General features: G+C 44.6%; 1 protein-coding gene across 2 annotated transcripts in view; it reads left to right on the top strand.

The window, feature by feature from the left end:
- rad50 (RAD50 homolog, double strand break repair protein) overlaps positions 1-18,993 on the top strand; it is a 201,992-nt gene extending 182,999 nt beyond the window's left edge. For both annotated transcript variants that reach the window (XM_085995845.1, XM_085995844.1), the window contains 3 exons: positions 561-703; positions 2,548-2,681; positions 17,064-18,993. In XM_085995845.1, coding sequence (XP_085851971.1) covers positions 561-703; positions 2,548-2,681; positions 17,064-17,250 — 464 coding nt within the window. In that variant the 3' untranslated portion in view covers positions 17,251-18,993. The remainder of the gene's footprint in view (positions 1-560; positions 704-2,547; positions 2,682-17,063) is intronic.
- Positions 18,994-20,220: the final 1,227 nt, after the last annotated feature.

Genomic DNA, 20,220 nt, shown 5'->3' with positions numbered 1-20,220 from the left:
ATGTAAAAGATACCGTGGGACTATTTCGAAAGAAGAGCAGGAGAGTTCTCCCTGGTGTCCTGGCCAATGTTTACCCTCAACCACCATCACTAAAGAAGATTATCTACTCATTATCACATTGCTGTTCGTGGGAGCTTGCTGTGCGCAAATTGGCTGCCGCGTTTCCTACATTACAACAATGATTACATTTCAAAAGTACTTAATTGGCTGTAAAGTACTTTTGGACGTCCTGAGGCCGTGAATGGTGCTATATAAGTGCAAGTCTTTCTTTCATTTAAGGTGGCCTTTCTGCTGTACACTAATTTGTTTCTGTACTTAACAAGTTGCAGTTACCAGGACTTAAATATTCTGGCAATAGAATAGGTGTCTTTGCATAACGCAATTTTTTTTTTTAAGAAAAAAGGTCTTGTTTCCTTTTTCATTTTTTTTCCCTTTTGCATTATGATTCCCATCCATGCTTCAGGTCACGCACACTGCTGAATGTTAAGTAGCAATGGAGTAATATGTTTGCCGGTTTTCCTTTCAATAATTAAGAGGAGCCCTGTGGTTTCTTTCAATAGATATTGAATATATTGAGATCCGTTCTGATGCAGATGAAAATGTGTCGGCCAGTGACAAAAGGCGGAATTACAATTACCGTGTGGTAATGGTGAAGGGGGACACAGCACTGGACATGAGAGGAAGGTACAGCGCTGGACAGAAGGTATGTAATAGATCTTGTCTGTTTCAGTGCATCATTGTGTTTCAAGTACTTCAGTATGTGTAGTTCTCGCCATGAAGTAAAAGGCAATAACCTTATTTTTCCAATCTGTGGTCTGAGGTATTGAATAAAATATCACCTCTCCAATCATGTAGGTGATAGATTAGCTAACCCAGTTTTCCCTCAGGGTGTGCCAGTTCCATCTTTTTCTGAAGTGCAATGAATATCTTCATCATTTAAGTTTTCCCGATTTACCTTGTATGCAGTTTAACTGTGTGTTTCTTTTTGAGCACCAGTTTCTTTCCAAAATATGTCTCTGTTTATACTTCTGCCTTCGTCTTTCAAACATCTGCTGTTTTGCTGATGTGATCTTATCTTCTTTAATGGTCAGCTTTTCTGGCTTGGCCTACATTATGAAATGGTCTGAACTCTTCCCTTTAACCAATCGGTGTGTTTTCTTTAATCAGAGGCGAGGATGCCTTTTCCAAAGCTTGTGTCTGTGAAATTTAACTGCCAGTTATTCGCTTGGTCATCAAGGTGGTGCCAAGAGGCTTCTTTGTTTAACATTCCTACTCCAGCTCAACAGGCCAATGATTCGTTTCTTTTAGACCCGCAAATATTTCTATAAACTTGGCATTTCTTAACCTAAAACACAATCTTAGGTAAGCAAGAGTCTAGCAAGCTTATTAAAATTGGCCAGATCTCCTGTTGTAATGTTTTCTGAAAGCACCTGTTCTAAAATTCAGTGCATTTCTGATTTGATTTGGTTTCATTATTGAAATTAACAAAATTCCTGTTTTCTTTTGCGGACTCCTAGTTTCCACTCTTGCTGACTCTCAACATTTGCCCAAGGTTACCATTTTCAAATCAAATTGGGTGAGAATACGGCAGCCATACATTGCAATAGGTTCACTGGGATAGTGGGTGGGGCTGGATGTGATGCGACACACTGATAATGGCATTACCCTAATACAGTAATTGGGTTTTTTTCTCTCCCACATGGCAGCTGTCTCTCATTCTGCCTGCGCATTTCACACCTAATCTAGAGCCGTCTTTTGTCTCTCCACTAGTCCTCTCACCATCTCGTCTCGTTTTGAATACCTCTTAATGTCTCTTCACTTCTCTTTTGTTCTCTCATCCCCATTTCCCAGCCCCCAAACTGGCCTTTTAATCTGTTTCATTTCCTGTGTTTTTTCAGTCCCGACGAAGGGTTTCGACCTGAAACGTTGACTCTATTTCTCTCTCCACGGATGTTGCCTGGCCTGCTGAGTTTTTCCAGCATTTTCTGTTGTTGTTTCAGATTTCCAGCATCCGCAGTATTTTGCTATTGTAACAGTAATTGGGTTGTTGCACTTAAAAAATAACCCTTAGTGCATTAATATGTTAAGAGCATCTGCCTTAACCCTGGAGAAACCAGAAAGAAATCTGGACAAAATATTCTATCTTTGTCACAATCTCCTCTCTCAAGTTAATTTTGGTTCAATAGTAAATGTGCAATGCAAAGTATTTACAGCACAGAAACAGGCCATTCGGTCCATGCTCCACACAAGCCTAGAAAGAAATTGTGGTCAAATCTCTGGAGTGGGACTTGAACCCACAACCTTCTGACTCAGAGGCAAGAGTGCTACTCATTGAGCCGCAGCTGACAGCCATGTTGGTGATTACTTCATGGTAGAGACTCTACAGTCAAGTAAATCCCTCAAAGAAAATTACTCCAACCCCAAAACAAACGGTGTTAACTTGAATGTTTGCTAAAGTCTGAATTCGATAAATTTGCCCAGTAATGCAGATGTCATGTAATTTGCTGACCTAGTTTCTCTTTGATTTATTGTCATATTCCATTTCAGGTCCTTGCTTCACTCATTATCCGTCTGGCACTGGCGGAGACCTTCTGCCTGAACTGTGGCATTCTTGCGCTGGATGAACCAACCACAAACTTAGACCGGGAGAACATCGAATCCCTGGCCCACGCCTTGGTGGAGTAAGTGTCCCAATCAGATTCTGAGCCCTCGGAAATATTTGATTTTTAGGAAAGTAAGCACTCTGTTTCATCCTGGATTCTTTCCCAGTGTTCTTAATTCCCATTAAAATTTCCCATTAAAAATACCAAGCGACCAACGGTATGATAAACTTCATTGCATCGAAAGCAAAACGGGCTGTCAATTGGGTAATGTATAATTATTGCTGCCTTTTGGTTTCTGTCCTGTTTAGGTTCAATTCGAATGCCTTCGAAATAAGCGGCATTGCCTGTGATTGTTTGGCCCGTTAGTGTACTGTCTGTGGCCGTCTCAGTTTCCGTTCCCATGGTTTTCTTTAGGCTGGTATTATGATAGATTTGGGTTAGGATGGTTACATTTGCCGCCTGGCCTTCCGAGGTAGTGGGGCCCTCATCGCTAACCTCCGTTTTGCCATCTCCTTAACAATGGAAAGAACAAGCACCGAGCCGCGAATGCTCAAAACTCTGGTGCTAGAAAAATGGGCTTCAAAGAAGGCCAAATTCAAACTAGTGCAGACACTGTACAAAAAAGACAGGAAAAGGTTGGCACGCCAAACCTGTGGGTGCTCCAGCCACAGCAAACTGCCCTCTAAGCAAGGAGGAACTCGAGAATTGCTTCGTAGCAAAACTACCCTATCCAAATAACAAGGCGAACATCAGCAGTTCGGCAGCATACCTGGGACATACCGATCAACAAACACTGTCAGCGCGTCATACTTTGTTCCACCTAATGGCCGAGCGCACCACCCTGGTGTCGTTCTCAGTACTGACCAGTGCTGCACTGAAGTGTCGGCCTAGATTGTGGGCTCAAGGCTGTGAAGTGGGGCTTGAACCAACGACCTTCTGACTCGGAGGCAAAAGAGTTCCCACTGACCCACAGCTTACCCTGTTGTTTCCATTTTATTTTATTCCAAATTTCATGTGTAATGGTCGCTGCTTCTGTTTTGGTTTTTTTTTAAATTCGTCGTTTTTTTTTAAAGCAGATCGCTCTCACACATCTGTGCTTAAAAAAAAATCTTATAATCCATTTATACAGGAAACTCTTTTTTTTATCCGGCACCGACGGGACCGGCGTGGTGCCGGTTGATCAAAAAGTCCGGATTACAGAGAGGTATACTTACCAAGGTACGAGAGCCCCGTACATGGTCACAGGTGCAGGAACCCCGGTTACACGGCCACTAATATACAGTAAAACTTGCCTGCACCTACTCCTGAATTTTGCCAGTTAAGAGAGATTTTTGGATATTGGGGTGCCGGTTAAAAGAGAGTTTCCTGTAATGTGAATCTCTGCCGACTTAACTGCTGAAACAGACAGACTTGCTTTTGACATATGGGAGTCTGGAGGTTTTCAGGCATCAGGGGCACAAGAGTGAGTGCTGCCTTCTGTCTCTCTAAATGCACTGGCACTGGCGCAAAGGCAGAAGTAATTAAAGGAACATGGCCACCGGCAGACCCGTCTCCATCCTCCCTTTCCTCGCCAAAATCCTTAAATGTGTTGTCTCCCAAATTCCTGCCCATCCTCCTCGCAATTCCCTGTTTGAATCAAGTTTCCGCCCCACCACAACATCAAACCGCCCCTAATCAGTGTCGCAAATAACGTCCTCCGCGACTGTGACTATGGTGCATTCTCCCTCCTTGGCCTCTCGGTAGCCTTTGACATGATCAACCACACCATCCTTCTCTGATGGCACTCTTCCATTGTGCAGCTCAGTGCGGCTGCCTTGCTCAGTTCCACTTCCATCTGTTCGATCATAGCCAGAACATCTCCAGCAATGGTTCCACTCCGCACAGTCTCCTCTGGAGCCCCACAAGGTTCTATCCTTGCTCCAGCCGCACCCCCACCCACACCCCCCCCCCCCCCCCATCCTCATCTCCATGCTTCCCCTAGGCAACGTCATCCATGAACATGGAGTCAACTTCCACGTACGCTGCCGACACCCAGCTCTACCTTCTAGACTACCTTTCTCGACCCCCCACTGTCTCTGTTCTCAGACTGCTTGTCCAACATCCATAAGAACATTAAAAAATAGGAGCATGAGTAGGCCATTCGGCCCTTCGAGCCTGCTCCGCCATTCAATGAGATCATGGCTGATCTTCTGCCTCAACTCCATTCACTGGCCCTATCACTATATCCCTTGATGCCCTTACTAGTCAGAAATCTATCGACTTCTGTTTTGAATATACTCAATGACTGAGCCTCCACAGCCCTCGGGGTAGAGAATTCCAAAGATTCACCACCCTCTGTGCGAAGAAATTTCTTCTCATCTCAGTCCTGAATGGCCTACCCTTTATCTTGAGGCTGTGGCCCCTGGTTCTAGACTCCCCAGCTAAGGGAAACATTCTCCCAGCATCCATCCTATCAAGCCCTATAATAATTTTGTATGCTTCAATGAGATCCCCTCTCATTCTTCTGAATTCAAAAGAATACAGGCCTAGTTTACTCAATCTCTTCTCATAAGACAGCCCCGCCATCCCAGGAATCAATCTCGTGAACCTTTGTTGCACTCCCTCTATGGCAAGTTTATCCTTCCTTAGGTAAGGAGACCAAAATTGTACACAGTACTCCAGGTGTGGTCTCACCAAGGCCCTATATAATTGGAGTAAGACATCTTTACTCCTGTACTCACATCCTCTTGTAATGAAGGCCAGCATACCATTTGCCTTCCTAATGGCTTGCTGTACCTGCACATTCACTTTCAGTGACTCATGTACAAGGACACCCAGGTCCCTTTGAGCATCTGCATTCCCCAATCTTTCACCATTTAGGAAATACTCTGCCTTTCTGTTTTTTTCTACCAAAGTGGATCACTTCACATTTATCCACATTATATTCCATCTGCCATGTTCTCGCCCATTCACGGAGTCTGTCGAGATCCCCTTGAAGCCTCTTCACATCCTCTTCGCAACTGACACCTAGCTTTGTATCATCAGCAAATTTGGAAATGTTACATTTAGTCCCGTCATCCAAATCATTGATATAGATTGTGAATAGCTGGGGCCCAAGCACCGATCCTTGCGGTACCCCACTAGTCACAGCCTGCCATCCTTGCGGTACCCCACTAGTCACAGCCTGTCATCCTGAAAAAGACCCGTTTATCCCTACCATTTGTTTTCTGTCTGTTAACCAATTCTCAGTCCATTAGAGTATATTACCCCCAATTCCATGTGCCCTAATTTTGTTCACCAACCTCTTGTGTGGGACCTTATCGAAGGCCTTCTGAAAATCCAGTTACACCACATCTACTGGTTCCCCTTTGTCTACTCCACTAGTTACATCCTCAAAGAACTCCAATAGGTTTGTCAAACAGGATTTCCCTTTAATAAATCCATGTTGACTCTGCCCAATCTTACTATTGGTTTCTAAGTGCCCAGTTATTGCATCCTTTATACAGGTAATAGATTCCAGCATTTTCCCAACTACTGATGTGAGGCTAACAGGTCTGTAGTTCCCCGTTTTCTCTCTCCCTTTCTTAAATAGCGGGGTTACATTTGCTATCCTCCAATCTGCAGGAACTGTTCCAGAATCTATAGAATTTTGGAAGATGACAACCAATGCGTCCACTATTCCAATGGCCACCTCTTTCTAAACCCTAGGATGTAGGTCATCCAGTCCTTGGGATTTATCGACTTTTCATCCCATTAATTTTGCTAGTACTTTTTTTTATTAATAATTTCTTTAAGTTCCTCATTCTCGTCACACCCTTGGTTTTCTCGTATTTCTGGGAGGTTTTTTGTGTCTTCCTCCGTGAAGACAGAAACAAGTATTTATTTAATTTCTCTGCCATTTCCTCATTCCCATTATAAATTCTCCCATCTCTGACTGTAAAGGACCTAAATTTACCTTCGCCAGTCTTTTCCTTTTCACATACCTATAGAAGCTTTTACAATCTGTTTTTATATTTTTCGCTAGTTTGTGCTCATATTCCATTTTCCCTTTCTTTATCAATTTCTTGGTCCCCCTTTGCTGATTTGTAAAAAGATCCCAACCCTCAAGCTGACTGCTTTTTCTGGCAACTTTATAGCTTCCTCCTTTAATTTACTAATAGCTTTAATTTCTTTTGTTAGCCATGGTTGGATCACTTTTCCTTTTGGGTTTTTATGCCCTAGAGGAATATATGTTTGTTGCAAATTATGCATTATTTCCTTGAATGTTAGCCATTGTATGTCCACCTTCATACCTTTTAGAATAGCAAAATACTGCAGATGCTGGAAATCTGAAATAACAACAGAAAATGCTGGAAATACTCAGCAGGCCAGGCAGCATCCATGGAGAGAGAAACAGGGTTAACGTTTCAGGTCTGGGACCCTTCGTCAGAACTGGAAAAAGCTGGAGATGTAACAGATATTAAGCAGGTGCAGAGATGGGGGGGTGGTTAGGAGGGGAGGAAGGAATTGAGAAAACATCCTGTACTTTTGTAAGAGGCAGGAAAGATAAAACGTTGCAAATGGGAGTGACAAAAATCATACTGCATGAAAATTGGGACAGGGATAATTATCTGAAATTGTTGAACTCGATGTTGAGTCCGGAAGGCTGTAAAGTGCCTAATCGAAAGATGAGGTGCTGTTCCTCGAGCTTACATTGAGCTTCACTGGAACAATGTAATAGGCCGAGGACAGAGAGATCAGAGCGGGAAAGAAGCGGTGAATTAAAGTGACAGGCGACCGGAAGCTCAGGGTCACCCTTCTACATTGGGGAGATCAAACGCAGATTGGGCGACCACTTTGCGGAACACTTCCATTCAGTCCGTAAGTGTGACCCTGAGCTTCCGGTCGCCTGTCACTTTAATTCACCGCTTCACTCCCGCTCTGATCTCTCTGTCCTCGGCCTATTACATTGTTCCAGTGAAGCTCAATGTAAGCTCGAGGAACAGCACCTCATCTTTCGATTAGGCACTTTACAGTCTGCCGGACTCAACATCGAGTTCAACAATTTCAGATAATTATCCCTGCCCCCATTTTTCATGCAGTATGATTTTTGTCACTCCCATTTGCAACATTTTATCTTTCCTGCCTCTTACAAAAGTACAGGATGTTTTCTCAATTCCTTCCTCCCCTCCTAACCCCCCCCATCTGTCTCTGCACCTGCTTAATATCTGTTACATCTCCAGCTTTTTCCAGTTCTGATGAAGGGTCCCAGACCTGAAACGTTAACTCTCTTTCTCTCTCCACGGATGCTGCCTGGCCTGCTGAGTATTTCCAGCATTTCCTGTTGTTATTTCATACCTTTTAGTGTAGTCTCCCAATCTACCATGGCCAACTTGTCCCTCATACCCTTGTAGTTTCCTCTGTTTAGATTGAAGACCTTAGTTTCAGATTGGACTACATCACTCTCAAACTTAATGTAAAATTCAATCATATTATGGTCACTTGTCCCTAAAGGCCCCTTTACCACAAGATTATTGATTAGCCCTTTCTCATTACACAGTACCAGATCCAGAATAGCCTGTTCTCTGGTTGGTTCCTCCACATACTGATCCAGGAAACCATCTCGCATGCATTCCAAGAATTCGTCCTCCACACCATTAGTGGTAATTTGATTTGCCCAGTCAATATGTAGATTAAAGTCCCCCATGATTACCGTATTGCCCTTATTACATGCACTTCTAATCTCTTTTGGATGAGCTGCAATTTCCTTTGACTAAACATTGGTAAGATCAAAGCCATCGTCTGTGCACCCCCAAAAACGCCATACCCTTGCCACTGATTCCATCCTTTTCATTGGCCACTGCCTCGGGCTGAGCCAGACTGTTTGCAACCTCGGCACCCTTGTGACCCTGAGCTGAGTTTCTGACCCCATAACCTGTTCATCGCGTCGAGACCGCCTAATCCCACCTCCGTAGCGTCACCCGACTCCACCGCTGCCTTAGTCCATCTGCTGCTGAAACCTTCATCCATGTCTTTGTAAGCTCCAGACTCAACAATTCCAATGCTTTTCTAACCGGCTTCCCATTCTCCATAAACTTTAGTTCATCCTGAACTGCTGCCCGTAACCTGTCCCACGCCAGCTCCCAATCCCCTCTGTCCTTTCTGACCTTTCTGATGTTTTTCAATGTTGAAGTTATTGTTGAGGTATCCCCATTGCTCCTCCTGTAACTCCATAACCTACCACCAGGGTGCAGAAAAGACATGGAACCCAATCAACGTTCTTCAAGTGAGTTCAGTTTCAAGGCATCATTGGAAAGATGATTCCCCCTCTTCAAAAATCAGAGGGTGTATCGCTTTTGAGACCTCCATTTTTTTCCACCTGGACTTAACATAACCTTAAGTCTTCACAGTTTGTGGTAAAATGCTTTGCTTGTAACTCAGTCCCTAAAGATCACAAGATAGAGCAAGGGCATTCAGCCCCATTTTAATTTAATCCTTTTCAAAGAATCATAGAAATTTACAGCACAGAAGGAGGCCATTCAGCCCAGCGTTCCTGTGCCAGCCAGAGAAGAGCTCTCCAGCCTAATCCCACTTTCCAGCTCTTGGTCTGTAGCCTTGTAGGTTACGGCACTTCAATTGCATATCCAAAAACTTTTTAAATGAGATGAGAGTCTCTGCCTCTACCACCCTTTCAGGCAGTGAGTTCCAGACCCTCACCACTCTGGGTGAAAAAAGGTTCTCCTCAACTCCCCTCTAATCTTTCTACCAATTGCTTTAAATCTGTGCCCCCTAGTTATTGACCTTTCTGCTAAGGGAAATAGGTCTTTCCTATCCACTCTATCTAAGCCCCTCGTAATTTTGTACACCTCAATCAAGTCTCCCCTCAGCCTCCTCCGTTCCAAAGAAAACAACCCCAGCCTATCCAATCTTTCTTCATAGCTAAAATTCTACAGTCCAGGCAACATCCTGGTAAATCTCCTCTGTACCCTCTCTCGCGCAATCACATCTTTCCTGTAATGTGGTGACCAGAACTGTAAGCAGTCCTCTAGCTGAGGCCTAACCAGTGTTTTATACAGTTCACGCATAACCTCCCTGCTCTTATATTTTATGCCTTGGCTAATAAAGGAAATTATCCCGTATGCCTTTTTAACCACCTTATCTACCTGTCCTTCAAGGATCTGTGGACATGCATGCCAGGGTCCCTCTGTTCCTCTAGACTTCTCGGTATCCCACCATTTATTGTGTATTCCCTTGCCTTGTTAGCCGTCCCCAAATGCATTACTTCACACTTCTCCAGATTGAATTCTATTTGCCACTTTCCTGCCCACCTGACCAGTCCATTGATATCTTCCTGCAGTCTACAGCTTTCTTCCTCACTATCAACTACACGGCCAATTCTTGTATCATCTGCAAACTTCTTAATCATACCCCCTATATTCAAGTCTAGATCATTGATATACTACAGAAAGCAGAGGACCTAGTACTGAGCCCTGTGGAATCCCACTGGAAACAGCCTTCCAGTCACAAAAACACCCGTTGACCATTACCCTTTTGCTTCCTGCCACTGAGCCAATTTTGGATCCAACTTGCCACTTTCCCTTGGACCCCATGGGCTTTTACTTTTCTGACCAGTCTGCCATGTGGGACCTTGTCAAAAGCCTTGCTAAAATCCATATAGACTACATCAAACGGGCTACCCTCATCAACCTTCCTTGTTATCTTCTCAAAAAATTCAATCAAGTTAGTCAGAAACGAACTTCCCTTAACAAATCCATGCTGACTGCCCTTGATTAATCCGTGCCTTTCTAAATGACAATTAATACCGTGCCTCAGAATTTTTTCCAGTAATTTGCTCACCACTGAGGTTAGGCTGACTGGCCTGTAATTACTCGGTCTATCCCTTTCTCCCTTTTTAAACGACGGTACAACATTAATGGACCTCCAGCCCTCCAGCACCACACTTGTAGCCAGAGAGAATTAGAAAATTATGGTCAGAGCCTCCGCTATTTCCTCCCTTGCTTCCCTTAATAGCCTGGGATACATTTCATCCGGGCCTGGCGATTTATCTACATTGATCTACCTTTTACCTACCTTTTAGAATATTAACTCTGCTATCTTTACATTACAGCATAAAGCTGTTAAATTAATCCAGTTTCCACGATGTAACCCCCTCCTGACATCCTGTTCCTGCTGATTCTATCACCTTCGCTCTCTCACTTTTCCCATTCTTTCTGTCTCTTCTAAATTTGTTACCCCACTATCCCCTCTCCTTCCCCCTCTCTCTTCTTCCCCCCTCTCTTCTTCCCCCCTCTCTTTTCTTCCCCCTCTCTTCTTCCCCCTCTCTTTCTTCCCCCTTCCCTCTCTCCCTTCCCCCCTCTCTCCCTCCCTTCCCCTCTCTCCCTCCCTTCCCCTCTCTCTCTCTTCCTGCTCTCTCTCTTCCTGCTCTCTCTCTCTTCCCCCCCCCTCTCTCTCTCTTCCACCTCTCTCTCTCTTTCCCCTCTCTCTCTCTCTCTCTCTCTCTCTCTCTTCCCCCACTCTCTCTCTCTCTCTCTCTTCCCCCCTCTCTATCTCTCCTTCCCCCCCACCCCTCTCTTTATTTGTATATGGGATCTGGGCATCGCTGGCAAGGCCAGCATTTATTGCCCATCCCTAGTTGCCCTTGAGAAGGTGGTAGTGAGCTGCCTTCTTGAACCGCTGCAGTCCGTGTGGTGATTGTACTCCCACAGTGCTGTTAGGGAGGGAGTTCCAGGATTCTGACCCAGCGACGCTGAAGGATCTGCGATATACTTCCAAGTCAGGATGGTGTGTGACTTGGAGGGGAATTTGGATGTCGTGGTGTTCCCATGCGCCTGCTGCCCTTGTCCTTCTAGGTGGAAGAGGTCACGGGTTTGGGATGTGCTGCCGAAGAAGCCTTGGCGAGTTGCTGCAGTGCATGTTGTAGATGGTACACACTGCAGCCACAGTGCACCGATGATGGAGGGACTGAATGTTTAAGGTGGTGGATGGGGTGCCAATAAAGCGGGCTGCTTTGTCCTGGATGGTGTCGAGCTTCTTGAGTGTTGTTGGAGCTGCACTCATCCAGGCAAGTGGAGAGTATTCCATTACACTCCTTACTTGTGCCTTGTAGATGGTGGAACGGCTTTGGGGAGTCGGGAGGTGAGACACTCGCCGCAGAATACCTAGCCTCTGACCTGCTCTTTTTGCCACAGTATTGATGTGGCTGATCCAGTTAAGTTTCTGGTTAATGGTGGCCCCCCCAGGATGTTGAAAGTGGGGGATTTGGCAATGGTAATACCATTGAATGTCAAGGAGCAGTGGTTAGACTCTCACTTGTTGGAGATGGTAATTGCCTGGCACTTCTGTGGCGCGAATGTTACATGGCGCTGAATACTGTGCGGTCATCAGTGAACATCCCCATTTCTGACCTTATGTTGGAGGGAAGGTCATTGATGAAGCAGCTGAAGATGGTTGGGCCTAGGACACTGCCCTGAGGAACTCCTGCAGCGATGTCCTGGGGCTGTGATGATTGACCTTCAACCACCACAACCATCTTCCTTTGTGCTAGGTATGACTCCAGCCAGTGGAGTGTTTTCCCCCTGATTCCCATTGACTTCAGTTTTACTAGGGCTCCTTGATGCCACACTCGGTCAAATGCTGCCTTGATGTCAAGGGCAGTCACTCTCACCTCTGGAATTCAGCTCCGTTGTCCATGTTTGGACCAAGGCTGTAATGAGGTCGGGAGCCGAGTGGTCTTGGGGGAACCCAAACTGGGCATCAGTGAGCAGGTTATTGGTGAGTATGAGCCTCTTGATAGCACTGTCGACGACACCTTCCATCACTTTGCTGTTGATTGAGAGTAGGCTGATGGGGCGGTAATTGGCCGGGTTGGATTTGTCCTGCTTTTTGTGGAAAGGACATACCTGGGCAGTTTTCCACATTGTCGGATAGATGCCAGTGTTGTAGCTGTACTGGAACAGCTTGGCTAGAGGCACGGCTAGTTCTGGAGCACAAGTCTTCAGCACGATAGCCAGGATGTTGTTGGGGCCCATAGCCTTTGCTGTATCCAGTGCGCTCAGCCGTTTCTTGATATCGTGTGGAGTGAATCGAATTGGCTGAAGACTGGCTTCTGTGATGGTAGGGACCTCGGGAATAGGCTGATATGGATCTTCCCCCCCCCCCCCCCAACCTCTCTTTCCCCCCCCCCCACCTCTCTTCTCCCCCTTCTCTCTTTCCCCCCTCTCTCTTTCCCCCTCTCTCTTTCTCTTTCCCCTCTCTCTTTCCCCCCCTCTCTCTCTTTCCCCCTCTCTCTTTCTCTTCCCCCTCTCTCTCTCTTTCCCCCTCTCTCTCTTCCCCCTCTCTCTCTCTTTCCCCCTCTCTCTCTCTTTCCCCCTCTCTCTCTCTTCCCCTCTCTCTCTCTTCCCCCTCTCTCTCTTTCCCCCCTCTCTCTCTTTCCCCCTCTCTCTCTTTCCCCTCTCTCTCTCTTTCCCCCTCTCTCTCTCTTCCCCTCTCTCTCTCTTCCCCCTCTCTCGCTCTTTCCCCCTCTCTCGCTTTCCCCCCTCTCTCTCGCTTTCCCCCCCTCTCTCTCTCTCGCTTTCCCCCTCTCTCGCTTTCCCCCTCTCTCTCTCTCTCTTTCCCCCTCTCTCTCTCTCTCTACCCCCTCCTCTCTTTCCTTTTCCCCCTCCCCTCTCCTCTTCCCACCCCCCTCTTTCTCCCCCTCAATGACCCGGCAAGCTCCCCAGCAGTATCTCCACTCTGCAGAGAGCCCTACCACTGCCATGGAGGAATGTGCTCTGGTGCTCCAGCAGGGCACTCACTGCAGCACCAGGAATAGGTGCGGCCAGAAGGGACCTAATTAATGCTAAATAAAACATGGAAGGTATTTTGAAGGTGCCCAGATCCGCAGTTGTGCAATTGGGGAGGGATGGGAGACATAAAGGTCGCCTTTTCTTTTCTCTTGGCCCTCTGTTGTCACATTTCTCTTCTCCAGCCCCTCCCTCACACTGCCTCCTTTCTTCAGAGGCGAGAAACAAAGAAAATTGCCTGGAGTCCCAGGCCCTATCGACCTCCCCATCATTAATATCGGTGGAGCAGGCAATGGTTGATATCCACATCAGTGGTGAGGGGCAGAAGCGCAGAGGTCTATTTTAGGCCCAAGAAAATAGACGGACATCAAGAGGAACCTCCAGGCCGCGGACGCCTCCACACACAAGCCATCTCAAACAACAACAACCCAACTGTAGTGGCTCCTGCTGCAATATCTCAGCAGCTTTTTGTTCTTAAAGTTCAGATTCAGATTCGATTTATTTGCCATATGTAACAAGTACAATGGAATGCTTGTTCCCCGTAGGGACGCGTCAGCTATACATACAGCGCCGCGTTCAGAGTCAATACAATGGCTTCCCGTGACAGTGGGAGCACGATGTCCCTCAGCCGCTCCGTCCTCCTCTTCACTTTTCAGTAAAGTTGGTAAGGAGGTTTGTGTGGAGCTAACTCCATTTGTTGAAGACTATTTCAGCTGGCCTTTGTTGTACAGTGTAGTTGTGTAGTTGAACTGGTAATTGTTCAAGCTGTCAATTAGACTCCCACTTTCATTCCTGAGTGATCCTATCCCCTCTCTAACTTTTCTTTTACTTTTTATATGCTTAGAAAAACCCTTGTAATATTTCCTTTTCTATTAAATGCTAGCTTCTTTTTCCATATTTTTTTAAGCACTCCTAATCTCTCTCAACCTCCCCAGTACACTTTCTTTATTCCTCAAGATCGGGATCACTAAGCTCTTTTGTGCCTCATCTTACTTTAACAATCATCATTTTTGTAGTGTCAGTATGTATTTTTTACATTCTTTAGTTGATGTGGTGCATCTGCCCAGATGCTAAGTCTCTATAGCTCTTTTCATTTTATCATTTTACTCCAAACAACTTGGCAATTTTAAAATACTCTGTGCACTTTTTTTAGCCAAGCCCTCAATTGGAGTAGCCCCTCTGAATTCCCCATCTACCCACAGCTTTTTTTAAATTCATTCATGGGATGTGGGCATCGCTAGCAGTTGATTGAGACAAGGGCAGTAAGGCTGACTGTGGAACAGGTACAGGCCATGGTATAGGACAAGCCAGTATGTGTGTGGATGGACAACACTAGAGTTGTCCACTACGTCATCAAGCTCAGGGAGAATTGTTCTTGCTCCTTTTGTCAGCATGCAGTCTTGCTGTTTTAGTGATGTCCGAGTCATCAATGAGCTTGAAGTCAGAAAATCAGCTAAAGGTGCGCACTTATTCTGCTAAAATGGAATATCTAGGCCATTATCTCTTGCTCCTATTTCTTATGTACCTGCTCCTATTTCTTATGTTCTTATTTTTGATATTAAGGGAATCAAGGAATATGGCAATAGGGCATGAAAGTGGAGTTGAGGTAGATCATCAGCCATGATCTTATTGATTGGCGGTGTAGGCTCGAGGGCCATATGGCCTACTCCTGCTGCTATGTCTTATGTTCTTCTGACAGTCTCAATAGCCATTTGTTTCTTATGATGCAAAGGCCATAAGCAAATTATAGTCAAATGGATGATTGAGTGCATCCTATACTGCTGCCGTCTTTCAGGGAAGTCCAGAATCAGGTTATTCTCCTCCCTCCCCCCCCCCCCCCCCCCCCTTTCCCTGGTAGATTCATCTTGGGTACTAGTCAGTGGCACATGGAAGGATGCCACATGAAGAGTAATCCTTGGACATTTACCACTTTGTATGATTCTAACGTGTGTGAAGGATGCATGTGAAGAAACAGAGATTACCCAGCTTATACGGTTATCTTCATTCTTGAAATTATGTGCATCCTCCCAGCCATCCTACTTCCACCACCCTAGCTGGAGTCTGTTCCATCTCTGTTTCTATGGAAGAACTTCCTGATATTGGTCCTAAATTTGTCTTTTACCAGTTTGAATCTCTATCCCCGTGTCCTACACTCGCAATTTAATTTGAAATAATTTTACAAATTTACCTTTTCCGTAACAAATTTATTATTTAATATACCCTCAAAATCACCTCTTAGAAGCCTCCTTCGAAGGCTGAAAAGCTCAAGTTCTCCAGCCTTTAAATCAGGGATCTTAACACAAGAGACCAGTCTTGTGGCTCTTCTCTAAACTGCCTCCAACTCCTAAGTGTTTTCTTTGTGTCTTCTGTGACCAGAACTGGACACCTAAACTCAAGATGTGATCTGACCTGAGCACCATACAATGTGGTCATGACTGCCTCCGGCTCGTATTCTACTGTTTTGTATTGTTCAACATTCTATTGGCCTTGTTAATTGCTGCTTTGCACTCAATGGCCATGGTGAACATCAAGTCTACTGAAACTTATAGGTCTCTTCCAGGTTCATGCTTAACTGTTACGTTTGATGCTCATTTTTCCTTCCTATGTGCAGTTCTTTACATTTTTCTGCATTAAATTTCATCTGCCGCTCTTCTGCCCACCTCCTATTTTGTCGATCTCATTTTGTAACTTGAGTCGCCGCCTCCAATTCTACTGCCTGTCCTAGTTTGGTGTCATCTGCATTGATGTAATATTATAGAAGCAGTAGTGCTCCCAACACCAACTCTTGAGCACCCCACTTAATACTACCCCTCCATCATCAATGAATTCACTCCCATATAACACACCCGCTAATGTGCTCCCAGTTCCAAGACAGCGGAATGCAACGTGAGGGTTGCCATAAGATTAGCCAATCGCACTTGTATCTCCAAGGCAATAATTAAATTTATTATCTGCTCCTGATCAATTTTAAAAATGATGTTTAAGCGGCAAACTAAAGAGCTGCATGTGGATAGTGAGAAGCCAGTCAGACACCTGTGAGTTGCACATTTAAGTTCAATGCATTATGCTGCTGTTTATCATCTCCTTTTGAAAGCCATGCAAATTCCATTATATTCACAAGTCATTCTTCACTGGTAAGGGAACGAAATAACTTCCATTTATATAGCACCTTTACATTCCATGGGCATCTCAAGGTGCTTTACAACCAATGAATTACTTTAGAAAGGCCGTCATTGTTGTTTTGTAGCTGACCTGTCAGCTAATTTGCATACATCAAGGTCTCGCAGATAGCAAATGAAAAAATGGTCAGATAATCTGTTTTTGTAGTGTTGGTGAGGGACAAATGTTTAGCCAGGATACCCGGAAACACTCTGCTCTTCAAAGAGTGGCTTGGAATCGTTTGCGTCCATCTGAAAATAGCAAATAGAGCAACAGTTTAACATTTTATCGGAAAGGTGGCATCTCGCACAATGTCGCACTTTCTCAATACTGCCCTGAAAGGCCAGCCTAGAATATGTACTCCAGTGTGCAGTGGAACTTGAACACACAAGCTTCTGACTTGGAGTGGAGAATGCTACCACTACACCAAGGGTGGGGGGGCGTGGAGAGAGGATAACAAGTGTGTTAACTGAGCAGCCCCTCCATTTTTTTTACAAATAAACCAATCTTTATTGACAAAGCTGTGTCACTGTTTTTGCAGGATAATAAAGAGTCGCTCAAACCAAAGTAACTTCCAGCTTCTGGTGATCACACACGACGAGGATTTTGTGGAGCTGCTAAGTCGTTCACAGTACGTCGAAAACTTCTACCGAATCAAGAAGAACATTGATCAGTGTTCGGAAATTGTGAAATGCGGTGTCGGTTCCCTGAACTCCCATGTTCAGTGAATGTGTGCATCGATTCTGTGCCTCATAATGTCAAAGTGTTCTTATCTCAGTAACATTTCAAGGTGACCTATAGCTGAAACTATTTTGTGAATTGATCACTCCTCTCCGCATTCTGCACGATCAAAAGATTAGTTTTGTACTTTTATGACTGAAGTTCCGCACATTGTTGATGCGCGATCTGATTTTTCTTTTGCATCAGTCACGAGTATTTGAACTGGTGCAGAAATAAACCAACTTTTTTTTCTTCCCACTCTGTCTCCCACCCACCTTTGCAACTTGGAAGTCAACCTGCAGATGGGGGGTGCTGCCTGGGCATGAATTCTAGGGGAATGTGGGCCAGCACAAATCCAGTTTTCCAAACCATTCGTGGTTTACAAATGACTTAAATGTTTTGGATGTGTAAAGAAAAAAAAATCGATCGATTGGAGTAACCAATTCTGAGGTTGCAGTCCAGGATTGGCCAATGTGTCGAAGCTGAAGAGTCGGGGTGAAACTGCGCTGACAAAGGGGCCCCAATTTGCATTTATCGCAAAGGAAGTTTGATGTTTGCCAATACACAGCTATCTCACTAGCTTACTGTGACTGTACTCTGCAGTCCATTCCAGACAGTGCTAGATAGAAGTCCTAGGTCTAGGCTCTGTATCTCCTGGATAAAATGTGGATAAAGTATGACCTCGATTACTAAGTTCAATTAATACTCAACTGCTGCATATAAACCACATCCAATGAGTCACAAAACCGCCTCAGCAACAAAACCTTAATAAAATCTTATAATGGCACTCAAAGGGTTGAAATCCAAATGTACAAAGATTTAGGCACAAGACTTCCAAGACGATCTTTACCTTTGTTATTAATCTATTCACAGCTTATGAGAATAGTTTCCAGATCCAAATACAATGCTGGCATGAATCTTAAATGACCAAACCTTTAGTTCAGGCTAGGTTTTAAAAAATGGGGCTTCTAGTTTAGGAAAGTTCGATCACATTACAAAAAAGCAAAGACCATTTTTCTGTAGTTAGCATTCTTCCAAAAGAAATGCTTAAGCAGTATAGTAATGTAAATGTATAAAAGAAATTGATTTTTTTAAGCAAAAGAGGTTCATTTTGAATGTAAATAATTAAGGAACGAGTATCCATTCTGTTCATCAGAATCTACTGTATTTGGAATTAGATTACACTAAAACTCATGACCCTCTTCAGACAAGATTCAATTGCAAGCTGGAAAAAGCAAACCTTGATGCTTAGCAGTGAAATATTTAGAGTGGATCACCCACATGTTCTGATGTCACAATGTTTCACATCATCTATTTCAATTTCAACCCTGCTGCTGTTTATGAAAGGGTAGCAGATTTGCGTTTGAGAATAAGTTGGACTCTTCCAATATTCAAATGTGTCATCCTGGACACAACCAAACGAATTGCCCCTGCACTCCACTTTAGATTGTTGTGGGCATTCTGAATTTGATTCTGATTTTCCTGTAATCTGGTAGTTGAGTCTTAGGTTTAGTTTTTTGTTGTAGGTTCAAGCCACGGGCGCGGCTGGTGTTATAGCCCATCCTGTGATTCAAGTATCGTGTTCCTAGATTTAAACCCAGCCTCTACTTGGGGCACTCATTGGTAGAAAGCTGCCTTCCTCTACCCAAGAACTGATCACTTCCCACTAGGTTTTTCAGCAAGGGCAAAGGCAGGTGTGATATTGCAGGTTCTGTTGGGGGAAGTGTTATTAAAATCTGTTTGAAGGCCAACTCTTTCCTGTGTGATTTCTTGCTTATGCCGTTATTATATTGTTTCCTTGTGCTACTGTGGAAGCTGTAGCTGGCACAGCGTGTTCTAATTTCCAGTGCTCCACACTACGTTCATGGTATCGGGGAAAGACCAGAGGCTAGCCTGCAAGGAGGAAGAAATTGGAAGGACGGTTTACCCTGTACAGGTGGTAGCAGCCAGCTTAGAGAGGAAGCATTCTGCCAGCTCTTTGATCCATGGGCAGTGCTGTGCCTGGTAGTATTTCAAAGATGAAAGAAAGACTTGCATTTCTATAGTGCCTTTCACGACCACCGACGTCTCAAAGCGCTTTACAGCCAATGAGGTACTTTTGGAGTGTAGTCACTGTTGTAGGAAACGCAGCAGCCAATTTGCAACCAGCAAGCTCCCACAAACGGCAATGTGATAATGACCAGATAAGCTGTTTTTGTTACGTTGGTTGAGGGATAACTATTGGCCAGGACACCGGAGATAACTCCCCTGCTCTTCTTCGAAATAGTGTCATGGGATATTTTACGTCCACCTGAGAGAGCAGACGGGGCCTCGGTTTAACGCCTCATCTGAAAGATGGCACCTCTGACAGTGCAGCACCCCCTCAGCACTACACTCAAGTGTCAGCCTAGCTTTTTGTGCTCAAGTCCCTGGAGTGGGACTTGAACCCACAACCTTCTGACTCCGGCGAGTGTATTACCAACTGAGCCACGCTGACACTAAAGAAAATTATACTGGATAACTTAATTGTGTTTAATGCAATTACTCCATGGTTCCATTTTGTTTCATTCCCCTTTCCTTCCCCATACTGTTTTCCTTTTTAAATATTTTCCCAATTTCCTTTTAAAAGTTATTATGGAATCTGCTTCCCCCTACTGTCTGGTAGAATTTTCCATGTCTTGACAATACTCTGCATTCAAAAACAATTGCCCTGATCCATCTCTTCATCACTTTAGTGATAAATTTATGCTCTCTGGTTATTGGGGAAATAACTTCTCAATTTATCTTCTCAAAACCCATCAACATTTTGAACACCTCTATCACCTCATTTGCTCTATTAACAAGAGCCCCAGTATCTCTGGTGGTCTCATAACTAAAGCACCTCAACCCCCTTAGTGCCTTAGTAAATCTCTTATGCACCTTATTCATGGTCTTGGCATCCTTCATAAACTAGAGGACCCAAACTGCACACAATAATTTTTTTAAATATTTGTTTATGG

Source organism: Somniosus microcephalus, chromosome 8 (genome assembly GCF_052327205.1).
Source record: "Somniosus microcephalus isolate GS21.2 chromosome 8, FLI_Smic_1.0, whole genome shotgun sequence".
Lineage (NCBI taxonomy): Eukaryota > Metazoa > Chordata > Chondrichthyes > Squaliformes > Somniosidae > Somniosus > Somniosus microcephalus.
Note: the sequence above shows the minus strand (reverse complement) of the source record. Positions and strands in the feature narration are given on the sequence as shown.